Raw genomic sequence first — 13,311 nt, 5'->3', positions numbered from 1 at the left:
TAAACCACATACGCTACATACCATTCCCAAGCTACACACAAAATATCAGTCAGTATAATCAGTCGTTACAATCTATACAGTCCACTGCTGGACATAGGCCTCCACAAGTTTACACCAAAAATGGCGTGAACTCATGTGTGTTGCCCATAGTCACCACGCTGGGCAGGCGGGTTGGTGACCGCAGGGCTGGCTTTGTCGCACCGAAGACGCTGCTGTCCGTCTTCGGCCTGTGTATTTCAAAGCCAGCGGTTAGATGGTTATCCCGCCACCGGTCGGCTTTTTAAGTTCCAAGGTGGTAGTGGAACTGTGTTATCCCTCAGTTGCCTCTTACGACACCCACGGGAAGAGAGGGAGTGGCTATATTCTTTAGTAGCCACACAGTACACAATATAATCAGTAGTTGAGTCAAAAGTTACAACTGAATTAAAAGTGCCGCTTCTCTACTTCAACTTAATATATTATTAATTAGAACTCCGTGTTCATATTGAACACTTGAAGTAGATTATTCAGATAGGCGTTCTAATTTACTACGATCTATTTGGTCAAGAGCGTTGCTAAGCTGAGTGACAGCGATGAGTCACTATTTTCTTAACGCCCATAGACTATACACATAATTTTTAAGTGCAGTTGTAAACCTATCTAGTCCTAAACTATAGCGTCTATTTGACTGATGTTTTGTACATAGCTTAGATATTTTATATAGCATATGTGGTTTATTAATTTAAAATGGCTCATTCATATATGCATGTGAGGGTATTTTTAAATATATAAAAAATACGAATTCCGAAGACAGTTTATATACATACGAAAAATTAAAAATATTTTGATTGATTATTTATTGAAAATAATTATTGGTAAAACTAATTGAAAACTAGATGTTACAACGTCAACATTTCACTTAGTTAAAACATTTTCATTGTTTTATTAAACAATATAATTTGTACATTTGTGGAATACTGTCATCAATAAACAACTCTATAAAGGATATATCTAATATATAAAATTCTCGTGTCGCGATGTTTGTAGTTAAACTCCTCCGAAACGGCTTGACCGATTCTCATGAAATTTTGTGTGCATATTGGGTAGGTCTGAGAATCGAACTACATCTATTTTTCATCCCCCTAAATGTTAAGGGTAGTCCACTCCATTTTTTTTAGATAAATTATTTATTTTTATTATATTATGATTTGGCGTTAAAAAATACTTACAATCCTAAATTTTCATCCTACCACCAACCCCTATTTTTAAATAGCGTTTAGCGGCAAGACAACGTTTGCCGAGTCAGCTACTATATGTATATATAAAATTATATTATACTAAATAATAAAAACTTTAACAATATGTTTTTTACTATAAGTGTCACATTGGAAACCAAAAAAGACCTAATAAGAAAAAAAAAAAACGAATGTGCTTTAGACCACGCGACTAAAATAAATACCTTCAGTTGCACCTAATACGGCATAATGGTTATTATTTCCGTTTATTTTTTTATGTATAAACCTCAACGATGCTTTTGTTTTTCGATTTTGTAAGTTTTAAAGTTGACTGGTAGAAACATGACGCAATACGATTTGTTAAATTGTGTAATACAGTCTAAATAAATAAATAATAATCATGATATACCTTTTTAAAATCCTTGTATTGTGGACTTCAATTTGATACCCATATTGTAGTATTCGAGAAAATTTTTTTTTTTTCATTAACTACAATGGCTTCGCGCAGCCGCCATGTTTGATTTTTTTTAATGTCACCTATCTAAGAACACTTGGGCAGCTAAGACGAACCTAACGATACCTCAATTATGTAAATCCGTTCAGTGGTTCTGGAAATATGAGGTAGTAAAGAATATTACATACATACATACAAGATACGCGCGAAAAACATAACGCTTCCTTGGCAGTCGGGTAATAAAATATCAAAAAACACCTAAATTTCGACCATAAACAGTATTATCAATAAAAACATAACCACATTATTTTCTATGTACATATTTGTGTGTTTAATTATTGACTGAAAAAACACGTCCGTTTTGAAATATGTCACTTACTGCCGCTGAAGATAACATTTAAAAAATCGTTGTTTGTTTTTTTATCTCAGACGTCTGTATCTTGATATGGGATTTGATAAGGCTATATGTGTGAAGCTATATGAGATTCCAGACTTCGTCTGGTTTATTGTGGTACATTAAGTCGTTTCTACTGTTTTTTAATACATTTGATTATAAATATTTATATGCAGTATGGCGGTATGCAGTATATTTAAATGCAATATCAGTCGGTCCCGGTTGTTATCATGTACACCTGATAGAGATTGCTACTCATAGTAGGGAATATATCCGCCAACCCGCAGTGGAGCAGCGTGGTGGATTAATCTCTGACCCTTCTCGCCTATGCCCAGCAGTGGGATGTTAATAAAAGTTAGTTTTTCTGTACACTTTCCCTGACATATCGTATGGAAACAAAGTTTAAAATTATGTTAGAATTAAGAAGGTAGCCTTAGGACTTGTTTCATCGGTTGCTGATACGGCTATCTGTCGTATAAAATTATCCAACTAATTAAAGATTTTGATATATTTTTCTTTTTCATCTCTAATGTTGAATCTAAATGTTGTTGCTTATTACTGGAGGTGTAACACGACTTCAGGTCCTGTGTTCCAGCTGATAAAAAAATCAGCAACTTGTGTTCTAGAAATTTTATCAGACACCAGTGAAGTTAACTATAAAAGTTTGCTCAGCTATGGTCGTTTACAAACTCACAGAATCTATACGTTGATACGTGATGCAAAAACTTTGTACTCCTTTATACGGATATAGCGCGGACGGAGGAGTATGAAATTTCGCACACGTATAGTTTATATAGAGATGGAGTGCAAAATGATTATATATTTTTAATTATGCAATAAAAATACATTAAATTAATTAAAAAAAAATACACACACTACCATGTATTTGAAACACCCACATATATACTCGTATTATATACTCTTTTGTTTATTATTAAAGAAATATAGTCTTTGACACACGCTTCAGCCTGTAATATCCCACTACTGGGCATAGGCCTCTTTCCCCATGTAGGAGAAGGATCAGAGCTTAATCCACCACGCTGCTCCAATGCGGGTTGGCGGATAAATTCCCTACTATGGGTAACGATCGTACATGATAACAACCGGGACCGACGGTTTAACGTGCTCTCCGAACACGGTGGGGAGACCCACAAGGACTGCACAAACACCCAGACCACGGCAAACACCTGTATGGCCAATACAAATGTTTTTCATGTGCGAGGATCGAACCCGCAACCGCCAGCGCAACAGGTACAATCCATGGCTGTAACCGTTGCGCCAACGCGGCGTCTTTGACAACAGAACCTTAATATCAAACTTGTAATTTAAATTACTTATGGTCGAATTTCGACCACTGGGCGACCACTGGTAACAGTTAAAGTAAAGATTTTAGATATTCAAACAATATTTTGTAAATAAACGTACGGACATAACTAACACACATTTCGTGTGTACATATTTCTTATCACATAAAACTAACATTTGTTATGAAAATGTATAAAATTTAGTTTTTCGAGAACAAAAGATTGACAAATCATGTTCAACTCAAACATTGTTTTTGTAACAACTAAATGTTTGGTAAATGTGTCATCTTGTGTTAATTCTATTTCAAAAACATTTAAAAAGGAAAACGTTTTTAAGTGACAGTCATAATTTTAGCTGATAAAACTTTTGAACACAATATCGGAAAAATAACTTCCTTAGTTAAGCTACTTCAACTTTTTAGTTACCCGGGAACTTATTTTTAGTTATTTAGGAACTATTTTAGTAAGTCATAGTGTCTGTGTTTTTTTTATGTGAAATGCAAAATGAAAAAATTGGAATCTAAAATGTCGTTACCCGAAGGCATATTCGTGAAGACATTGTTTATGGGCGTTCCAAACAGAAGAACAATGTTTCATATTAGAGATAAGAAGGTAACTTTAACTTGATTATTGTAAATGGAAATTTGTTGAATCGGTTTAATATTTTTAGAGAATTTAGGTCTGTGAAGAAAAAGCTAAAATTTCGATAATTTTGAATATCGGGATAAAAAGTAGCCGATGTCTTATTTTGGAACGTCTGATATATGTATGTCAATCTTGATTTGTATTGACATTATATTATGTATATTGACATTGTAATTATGAATCTTGATTTATGAGCTGTGTTCTTGTTCCATTTTTTCTATCCTATGAAAGTAACTTTAGCTCAGTATAAGATACGAAATTTGTTTTCTTTGCTTGGTCTATATATTATCATCTCGTCACGTACCTTCTATTTGTCCAAATTATGGGCGAGTCTTCTCTTAGAAGTCGATACAGATTTTTTTTTGAGGTCGGGCATAGCAGGATATATCTAGCTCAGAATTCAGAGTATCCCTACTGGAGAAGTATTTAAACCAATCAATAAAAATTATTGATATGAGAAATACATATATCTTTGGTTCGTTGACTTATGATGAGTTATTTTGTGTTAAAATATAACTTTATAGAACGTTGTAACATTTAGTTTTTAATATTTAATAATATTCCTGATTTTTCTGGATTTTTTTTAAATATAATATGTAAGTAATTAAAAAATTTAATAAAATTTTTATCCCAACGCAGAAGCCATGGTTCCAAGCGTTGAAGAGCGTTGTGAGTAACTAGCGATCGATGTTTATAGGGCGTTTTTTTAAAGTTTTATTTTACCATAAATATTATTTTGAACAAAGCCTGGCTTTTTGTATTGATTAAGGTAGCTTTGTCTATATTTATAAACATATTAAAAAGTCTTTTAGATTTAGACGTCAGATTTTTTTTTTTAATTTGACATGTTATAAGTGCGTTCCATTAAAAAAAATGATTTAATTTGAATGTTCCTCTATTATTTTGACATGTAATTATCTTAATTTTTTTTTTTATTACAGAACTCTTAGTTTACAGCTTTTAGTGTTTTATACAATAGATGTTGTGACAAAAGTCGTATATTTTTTTTTTATGCAAAACATTTTAAATTACGCTCTAATTATTTTGTTAACCTATCAACATTTATTTTAATTAATATCTATATTTATTTTCTTTTTTTTTTCATCGCTTACTTTCGCTGATGCATGGTGTATGTTTTTTCTTTTTTTTTCTTTTGTTCAATAATATCACTTTTAAAGTGACATAAAACTAATTTGAATCTTATTTTAATAGACTGTGAATCTAAAGTCGCTTGCGAGTAACTACGGATCGGATGTTGATATTATAAATGAAGATGGCGAACTGGCAACTGCGTATGAAGCTCAGAAGGGAATTAATAGGTACGTAAAGATTTCGTAAAATATTTTTTTTTATGTCACTAGGTCGGCAAACAAGCGTATGGCTCATCTGATGGTAAGCGATTACCGTAGCTTATAGACGCCTGCAACACCAGAAGCATCGCAAGCGCGTTGCCGACCCAATCCCCAATCCCCCAGGAGCTCTGGTCACCTTACTCACCAACAGGAACACAATACTACTTGAAAACAGTATTATTTTGCTGTGATCTTCTGTAAGGTCAAGGTACTACTCCAGTCCGGCTGCTCCATATTTTGAGCAGGAAATTCCTGCTGTGCCCTAACTCAGTTGAAACATACAATTTTTGAATACATTTAATGATATCATTGCCATTTAAGAGTAATTGTTATTCTTTTTGTAAAAATGATTGTTGCATACAGAAAAAATATTTTAGGCGCAACAGTCACAGCATCGTTAAACTGTTGCGTTGGCGGTTGTGGATTCAATCCCCGCACATGTCAAACATTTGTATTGGCCATACAGATGTTTGCATTGGTCTGGGCGTTTGTGCGTGTGTATTGTGTTTCCGGACCCCCGATACAGGACCTAATCCTAGAAAAAAATGTAGACAGAGAGAAAAAGAGAGAAGGAGGGATAGGAAATTAGTAACGTAAAAAGAATGTTTAGACAGACTGCTATAGGCTATATTACTATGATAAGCTACTAAATATCCTGCTGTAATTAGAGGAACGATTCAGAGTTAGGCCAAAAATGTAAAGCTTTATCATTTAGTTTAAATTATTAACGTAAGTCTGATTCCATAAGATGTCTACTACAGAATATTTGAGTTTCATTATTAATTTTGCCATCTTTTCCTATGTTTGAATTATTATTCCTTATATTTCTTCCTGTTTTAAGGATACTTAAGTTTTCGTATTTTGGTCGTAACTCTCTTTTCTTAATTCTAACTCCTCTACAGACAACTCCAAGAAGAATTGCTAGCAGAGAAGAAGTTCTATTCCGAACACATGTCGAAGGTGAAGCAGGAAATGGACAGGCTTCGAGATGAAAATGAGAAATATCAGAAGTAAGTGATTTTGTTATCTATTTGGTAAGGGATAGAGTCGAACACTTAAAAAATTGATCAGTTGAACCTTTTGTTTGGTAAGGATTCCTAACCTTTACTCAGTTGTAACAAACTGTAAGAAAGTTAGGAATATTAAATATATTAATACCAATTTAAAAAATAACTCTTGAATGAATTTAAAAATAACTGGGCATCAATTGATAAACATTTTAAGGTTTAGGGAATTCAAAACAATTGCAAAAGATGTAACTCCCGAGGTTACTCTGTGTCGAATGTGGGGTAGGGCTGGCAACGTGCTTGCGATGCTTCTGGCTTTGCAGGCTGGTGCATTGCAAGCGCTGGTGGTCTACTACGGTCCATAGTATGCGGTGACAACAGACGAAACGTACACTTTTTTCACCCCAGTGGGGTATAAAGAAAATGTAGATGATTATCAGTATAAAAATTTAGAATATTTCACAAAACTGAGTGATTCTCATATCTTTACATACACATTAATTTTGAAGATTAACGTACTGTCAAAATTATTAAAAAAAAATCTGTGTATATTTTTACATAGAAAGTCAAAGGACAGATTATAAGTTATTCTTTTCCAGCCCCGAAGAAATAACGAACCTCAGAACGCATTTTAGAAGATATTTGAGCAGTTTAAATGTAACTGGCAACACTTTTAAGACGATTCTTTGCAATGACAACATTTTTATGAACGTCACTCTGTCGATTTTTAACGTTTTCTCCATTTAAATTATTATTTTTAAGCTTGTTTACTAGTTCACTTGACTGACTGTTAGCTTTTTATGCGGTTAATGTTTTATACTATGTTAAATAAATACGTAAAATAAAGTAAGAAGGCTTAATATCTGTTCTACCAAAAACCCGACGGCTGACTTATGTCAGAATACTTTTATTGTTTTTACACGCTTTTTATTAGCTTCACCTTACTACGGACTTTATTTTGACCCACTTCCAAAGTTCAGATTTTATTTAAACTTAGTAGACTTATTGAGGACCGATGACAAAACACAAATTTAATAATGTTATTCCATTATCCTAATTAGAATCGCCAGAATTAAATGATTTTTTTTAGGTTGGATTATTTATAAAAGCGTGTGTTTTTAGTTTTTTTTTTTTTTTTTAACTATTATTTATTATTATCGTATTTTAGTGTAATCTTCGTGTATGTTGCGTGACCACATGTACGTCACTGTAAATATTTCAAAGTTTGCATGACATGCAAATTTTAGTGTAGTTACCATCTACAAGCCAATTAACAAAACTGTAATAATCAAAAACTGCCATTGTAACCAGTATTGTCTCAGTAACTATTAGCCATGTTAGCATCATCACCATGAGCAGCCTAACCAACAACTGCATGTTAATGTAACCTTTATTTACTTGTCACTGTAACCATCAGCTACAGTTACAGATTACTTGTCTGTTTGTTAAACACGTGCATATGTGTGTAACTATCACCTACATATCAGTGTAATAAAACTGCAGAACAATATAATGTTTAGTTATTTGTAAGTGTAAAAAGCACATACATGACAGTGTACCCATCGCCTGCACGTCAGAATAATCATCACCTACATGTCAGTGTAACTATTTTCTACATATCAGTGTAACCATTGCTTACATGTTAATGTAACCATACCCTAGATGTTAGTGTAACTATTACCTATATATCAGTGTAACCATCGTCTACATGTTAGTGTAATCTTTACGTCCATGTCAGTGTAACCGTCGCCTACGTGTCAGTGTAACCATCGCCTTCATGTCAGTACAACTATTGCCTCCATATCAGTGAAACCGTTGTCTATAGTAACAGTGTTACTATTTTCTACATGTCAGTGTAACCAACACATAAATGGCTGTATAACTATTAACTGCCAGTCAGTGTAACCATTGTACACATTTCAGTTTAACTATTGCCTACCTGTCAGTGTAACCATTGCCTACATATCAGCGTAACCATTGCCTACATATCAGCGTAACCATTGCTTACATATCAGCGTAACCATTGCATTCATGTCATTGTGACCATCGCCTACATGTCTGTGTAACTAACGCCTACATGTCAGTGTAACCATCGCCTACATGTCAGCATAACCATTGCACCCATGTCAGTGTGAACATCGCCTACATGTCAGTGTAACCAACGCCTACATGTCAGTGTAACCATCGCCTACATGTCAGCGTAACCATTGCACTCATGTCAGTGTGAACGTCGCCTACATGTCAGTGTAACCAACGCCTACATGTCAGTGTAACCATCGCCTACATGTCAGAGTAACCAACGCCTACATGTCAGTGTAACTATTGCCTACAAATCAGTGAAACCGTCGGCTATATTTCAGTGTAACTATTGCCTACCTGTCAGTGTAACCATCGCCTACATGTCAGCGTAACCATTGCATTTATGTCAGTGTGACCATCGCCTACATGTCAGTGTAACCAACGCCTACATGTCAGTGTAACCATCGCCTACATGTCTGCGTAACCATTGTATTCATTCCAGTGAGACCATCGCCTACATGTCAGTGTAAACATTGCATTCATGTCAGTGTAACCATCGCCTACAGTGTAACCAACGCACACACGTTACTGTAATCATCGTCTCCACGCCAGTGTAACTATTGCGTATATATCAGTGAAACCGCCGTCTATATTTCAGTATAACCATCTCCTACATGCCAGTGTAACCAATGCATAAATGTCAGTATAGTTATTACCTGTCACTGTAACCAGTGTCCACATATCATTGTTACCATCGACTACATGTTAGCGTAACCATCGCCCACATGTCAGCGTAACCATTGCATTCATGTCATTGTGACCATCGCCTACATGTCAGTGTAACTAACGCTTACATGTCAGTGTAACCATCGCCTTCATGTCAGGGTAACCATTGCATTCATGTCAGTGTGACCATCGCCTACATGTCAGTGTAACCAACGCCTACATTATTATTATTATTCTTGGGCTTAATGGCTTTCAGACCGCCTACATGTCAGTGTAACCATCGCCTACATGTCAGTGTAACCATCGCCTACATGTCATTGTAACCAACGCATACATATCAGTATAGTTATTGCCTATCCTGTCAGTGTAACCACTGTCCACATGCCAGTATAACCGTCGACTTCATTCTATTGCCTAGCCTGTCAGTGTAACCACTGTCCACATATCAGTGTAACCGTCGACTTCATTTCAGGTTAACCATTGCCTATAAGCCAGTGTAACCAACCACTCTACCTTTACGTGAAATCATCGATTACACATCAGTTTAACCAACGGCTGCATAGCACTTTAGATACTTATCACTGAGACCATTAGTTAATGGACAGTATTTAAACCAAATAGATATAAGTGTAACCATCGATTATCCATTAGTGCAACTTACACTAATTTTTTTCACTAATTACCTGTATATAAATCACATTATTGTGTAACCATCAAATATGTGTCAGTGTAACTAAGGGCTTAATATCTGTTTATGCTTAACCTTAAAATTGTAAAACAAATATCTAATATCTCTGTGATAAATAACAAAGACTGTTCAAACAAAAAAAAGCAATCTCACATCCTTTCTTTAGTTTCTTGGTGTTTACTTTTGCATAGTTACAGCTACACAGCTGCATAGCATAGCGACTAGTTCGTCAGCCGCAGAGTGTTGTGACAGAAAATAGTTTCAGACCCTTTAATACTTTCTGATAAAGTAAATTAAGACTTAATAGGGTATCCATCAGATAAACGTTTACTATCAAACCAAACTTTGCCTGTTTGATGTTTCTATTCCCAACCCCTTCGAGTATAGATTATTAAAGGCTTATCATTATCAAGACGAGGTGAAATAGCTCTTAAGTCCTTTCAAATATCTTTACACCGAATTATGTTAAGCACGTTTAGCCGTCGGTCACGGTTGTTATCATGTACACCTGATAGCGATCGTTACCCAGGGAATACATCCGTCAACCCGCATTGGAGCAGCGTGGTGGATTAAGCTCTGATCTTTCTCCTACATGGGGATAGAGGCCCATGCCGTGCACTGGGATTTTACAGGCTGAAGCGAGTTATGTTTCAAATTTATCAGTAACCCTTGAAACTCTAACCAACATCCCTCAAAGATATATAATAGCGTTTATATATTTCAACGGGATATAGTTTTTATGGTAAGGTTTTACGTCAGTCAGTCAGTCGGCTCAGCCTACTGCAGTCCACTGCTGGACATAGGCCTCCTCAAGTTCGCGCCAGGCATCCTGGTTTTCCGCAATCCTCATCCAGCCTACACCGGCAATCTTACGTATATCGTAAATTTAAATAATCGTAAATTTTTCAATTTTACGTCAGTAATATTGAATATATCTATTAAAGGTTGCTGAGTGCAGAATTAAGTCAGGAACCCAAGAACAAGAGCCAGGAATACGCCCAAAACGAAATAATAAGGCTTGCGTCTGAGAGTCTCGCTATACAGGTAACATTTGTTTTTATATAATTTTCACATATAAATTTCTGGACGAGATATTAATATCCTCTATATTTTTTTTAGGAACGTGTCGATAAGTTGTCAGAAAGCTGTCGACGGTACAAAAACCAAATCAGACTTTTGGTCGCGAAGTTAAAGGAGGCGGGTATTGAAGATGTCCAAGATATCTTGGAGGGTAACGGTGATTTACGTTACTTTTTGATATATAGTAGTAGTAAAGTGTAAGAAAGGTTTGACCGATAATGATGACAGATAACACGTGTTAACGCTTAACTTTGATAAATCTTTGGTGCACATAATTTTTTAAATTACGTAGAAATTGGAAGAATTTCAGGATATTTAGAAATATATTTTCGATTGAGCTGCTTTTTAATTTTTTAATATAAATATGAAATATATTTTCTAGAATGAAATCCAATTTTCGAGATGCGTCGAATATATTTATATTAAAATCTCAAAATAATCTCAAACTTAATTCAAAACAAGATATTGTCACTTTAGTGTGATTTTAGCATTTTTTTGTTGCATAAAACAGTCTCGAAAATACGAACACATTAGACTTTTTTTAAACGTTTTTATATTTTATACTAGCTGTGCCCGCGGCTTCGCTCGCGTTGAAATCAGTGTGTCACAAAGTTTTCCCGGTAAACCTCCAGTGAAACTATCATCAAAATCGGCTTAGCCGTTCCGTAAACCTTCCTCTTGAAGCCCTCTCTCCATTGATGAAACCGCATAAAAATCCGTTCAGTAGATTTTGAGGGAATCGATCACATACACTTTTGGGGACTTTGTTTTATAATACCTGTTACTACAACTGTTACCCGCGACTACGTTCGCATAGTTATGAAGATATGTACTATTAAGATTTTTAACGCAAATTATTTTTTTAAATAACCTATCAGGCGAACTTTTAGCTGCTGTATACGTTTCATACAAACTATCATCCCCAATTAAACTCCCTTAGCGGTGGAATATCACAAAATCCGTTCTTAGCGGAAGTCTACTAACTATAATTTACTCCCCCCCCCCCCTGCCAAATTTCATCTTTGTCCATCCTGGGTGGATGGGACCATCCAGCGGTTTTTGAGTTCTCGTGATGAGTGAGTCAGCGACCTTTCTCTTTTATATATATAAATCACGATGCATTATTTGGACAACTCCTCACCATCTATAGAGCATACATTGTAAATTTCAAGTCTCTTACTTCAAATATATAGGACTTTCATACAAACTTCCAACCCCCGTTTTATCCCCTTAGGGGTCGAGTTTCGTAAAATCCGTTCTTTACAGATGTCTACACCCTATAAAGAAACTATCTGTCAAATTTCAAGTTTGTATCTGTTACAATTTCGAAGATTTCGTGATGAGCGAGTCAACCTACCATCCCCCGTTTTAACCCCAAGAATGGGGTTGATTTCTAAAGGCACATAATTTAGACACCTTCTCACCATCTATAGAGCATACATTTTAAATTTCAAGTCTCTTACTTCAAAAACATAGGACTTTCATACAAACTTCCAACCCCCGTTTTATCCCCTTAGGGGTCGAATTTCGTAACATCCGTTCTTAGCGGATGTCTACGTCCTATAAGGAACCTACCTGCCAAATTTTAAGTTTGTATGTGTTATAGTTTCGGAGATTTCGTGATGAGTAAGTCAACCTACCATCCCCCGTTTTAACCCCAAAAGGGGGTTGATTTCTATCGATACATTATTTGAACGCCTCCTCACCATCTATAGAGCATACATTTTAAATTTCAAATCTCTTACTTCAAAAACATGGGATTCTCATACAAACTTCCAACCCCTATTTTACCCCCTTAGGGGTTGAGTTTCGTAAAATCCGTTCTTAGCGGATGTCTACATCCTATAAGGAGCCTACCTGCCAAATTTCAAGTTTGTAGGTGTCATAGTTTCGGAGATTTCGTGATGAATGACCTTTCGCGTTTATATATATTATAGATTATAGATTATAGATAGATAAATTATTTTATTTTATTTTCAGAGACAATTGTAACTCAAAATACATCAACGGCGCTCGAGATCCCGCCTGTAATGCGAAAGAAAGAGAGAGAGTACCTCGGAATGTTCGAGTACAAGATACAAGACGAAGGAACTATCATCAAGAAGTTGATTACAGGTGATTGAATAATAACTTAATTTATATAAACAATGATTAAAAAAGAAATAAATAAATAAACGTCTCACACTTAACGGCCCCATTAGGATTTTCTCCTGTGTCGGGGTTCCGAAAAAATACACAGAATAATATGGTCGGTTATCTATATAAAAAATAATAAGTTAGGTTATATATATTAAAAAAAAAAACCTATAGAATCTCTTTGGTTAACTTATGCCACGCCTGGTTGGCTGTCATTAAAGTTTAAATTTAGAGAATTTATTTAAATAAAGGTTAGAATTAAGAGAAATACAACAATTTCAGAAGGAATGTT

General features: G+C 35.1%; 1 protein-coding gene across 1 annotated transcript in view; it reads left to right on the top strand.

Annotated features, from left to right (window-relative positions):
* The window catches only part of LOC123667779 (unconventional myosin-Va), a 75,567-nt gene that overhangs the window by 51,579 nt on the left and 10,677 nt on the right, over window positions 1-13,311 (top strand). Inside the window, exons 28-33 of the mRNA XM_045601618.1 lie at window positions 4,651-4,680; window positions 5,224-5,330; window positions 6,266-6,373; window positions 10,748-10,847; window positions 10,923-11,040; window positions 12,864-12,998. Coding sequence (XP_045457574.1) covers window positions 4,651-4,680; window positions 5,224-5,330; window positions 6,266-6,373; window positions 10,748-10,847; window positions 10,923-11,040; window positions 12,864-12,998 — 598 coding nt within the window. The remainder of the gene's footprint in view (window positions 1-4,650; window positions 4,681-5,223; window positions 5,331-6,265; window positions 6,374-10,747; window positions 10,848-10,922; window positions 11,041-12,863; window positions 12,999-13,311) is intronic.

This window comes from Melitaea cinxia, chromosome 29 (assembly GCF_905220565.1).
Source record: "Melitaea cinxia chromosome 29, ilMelCinx1.1, whole genome shotgun sequence".
NCBI lineage: Eukaryota > Metazoa > Arthropoda > Insecta > Lepidoptera > Nymphalidae > Melitaea > Melitaea cinxia.
This window is presented reverse-complemented; position numbering and strand designations above follow the sequence as displayed.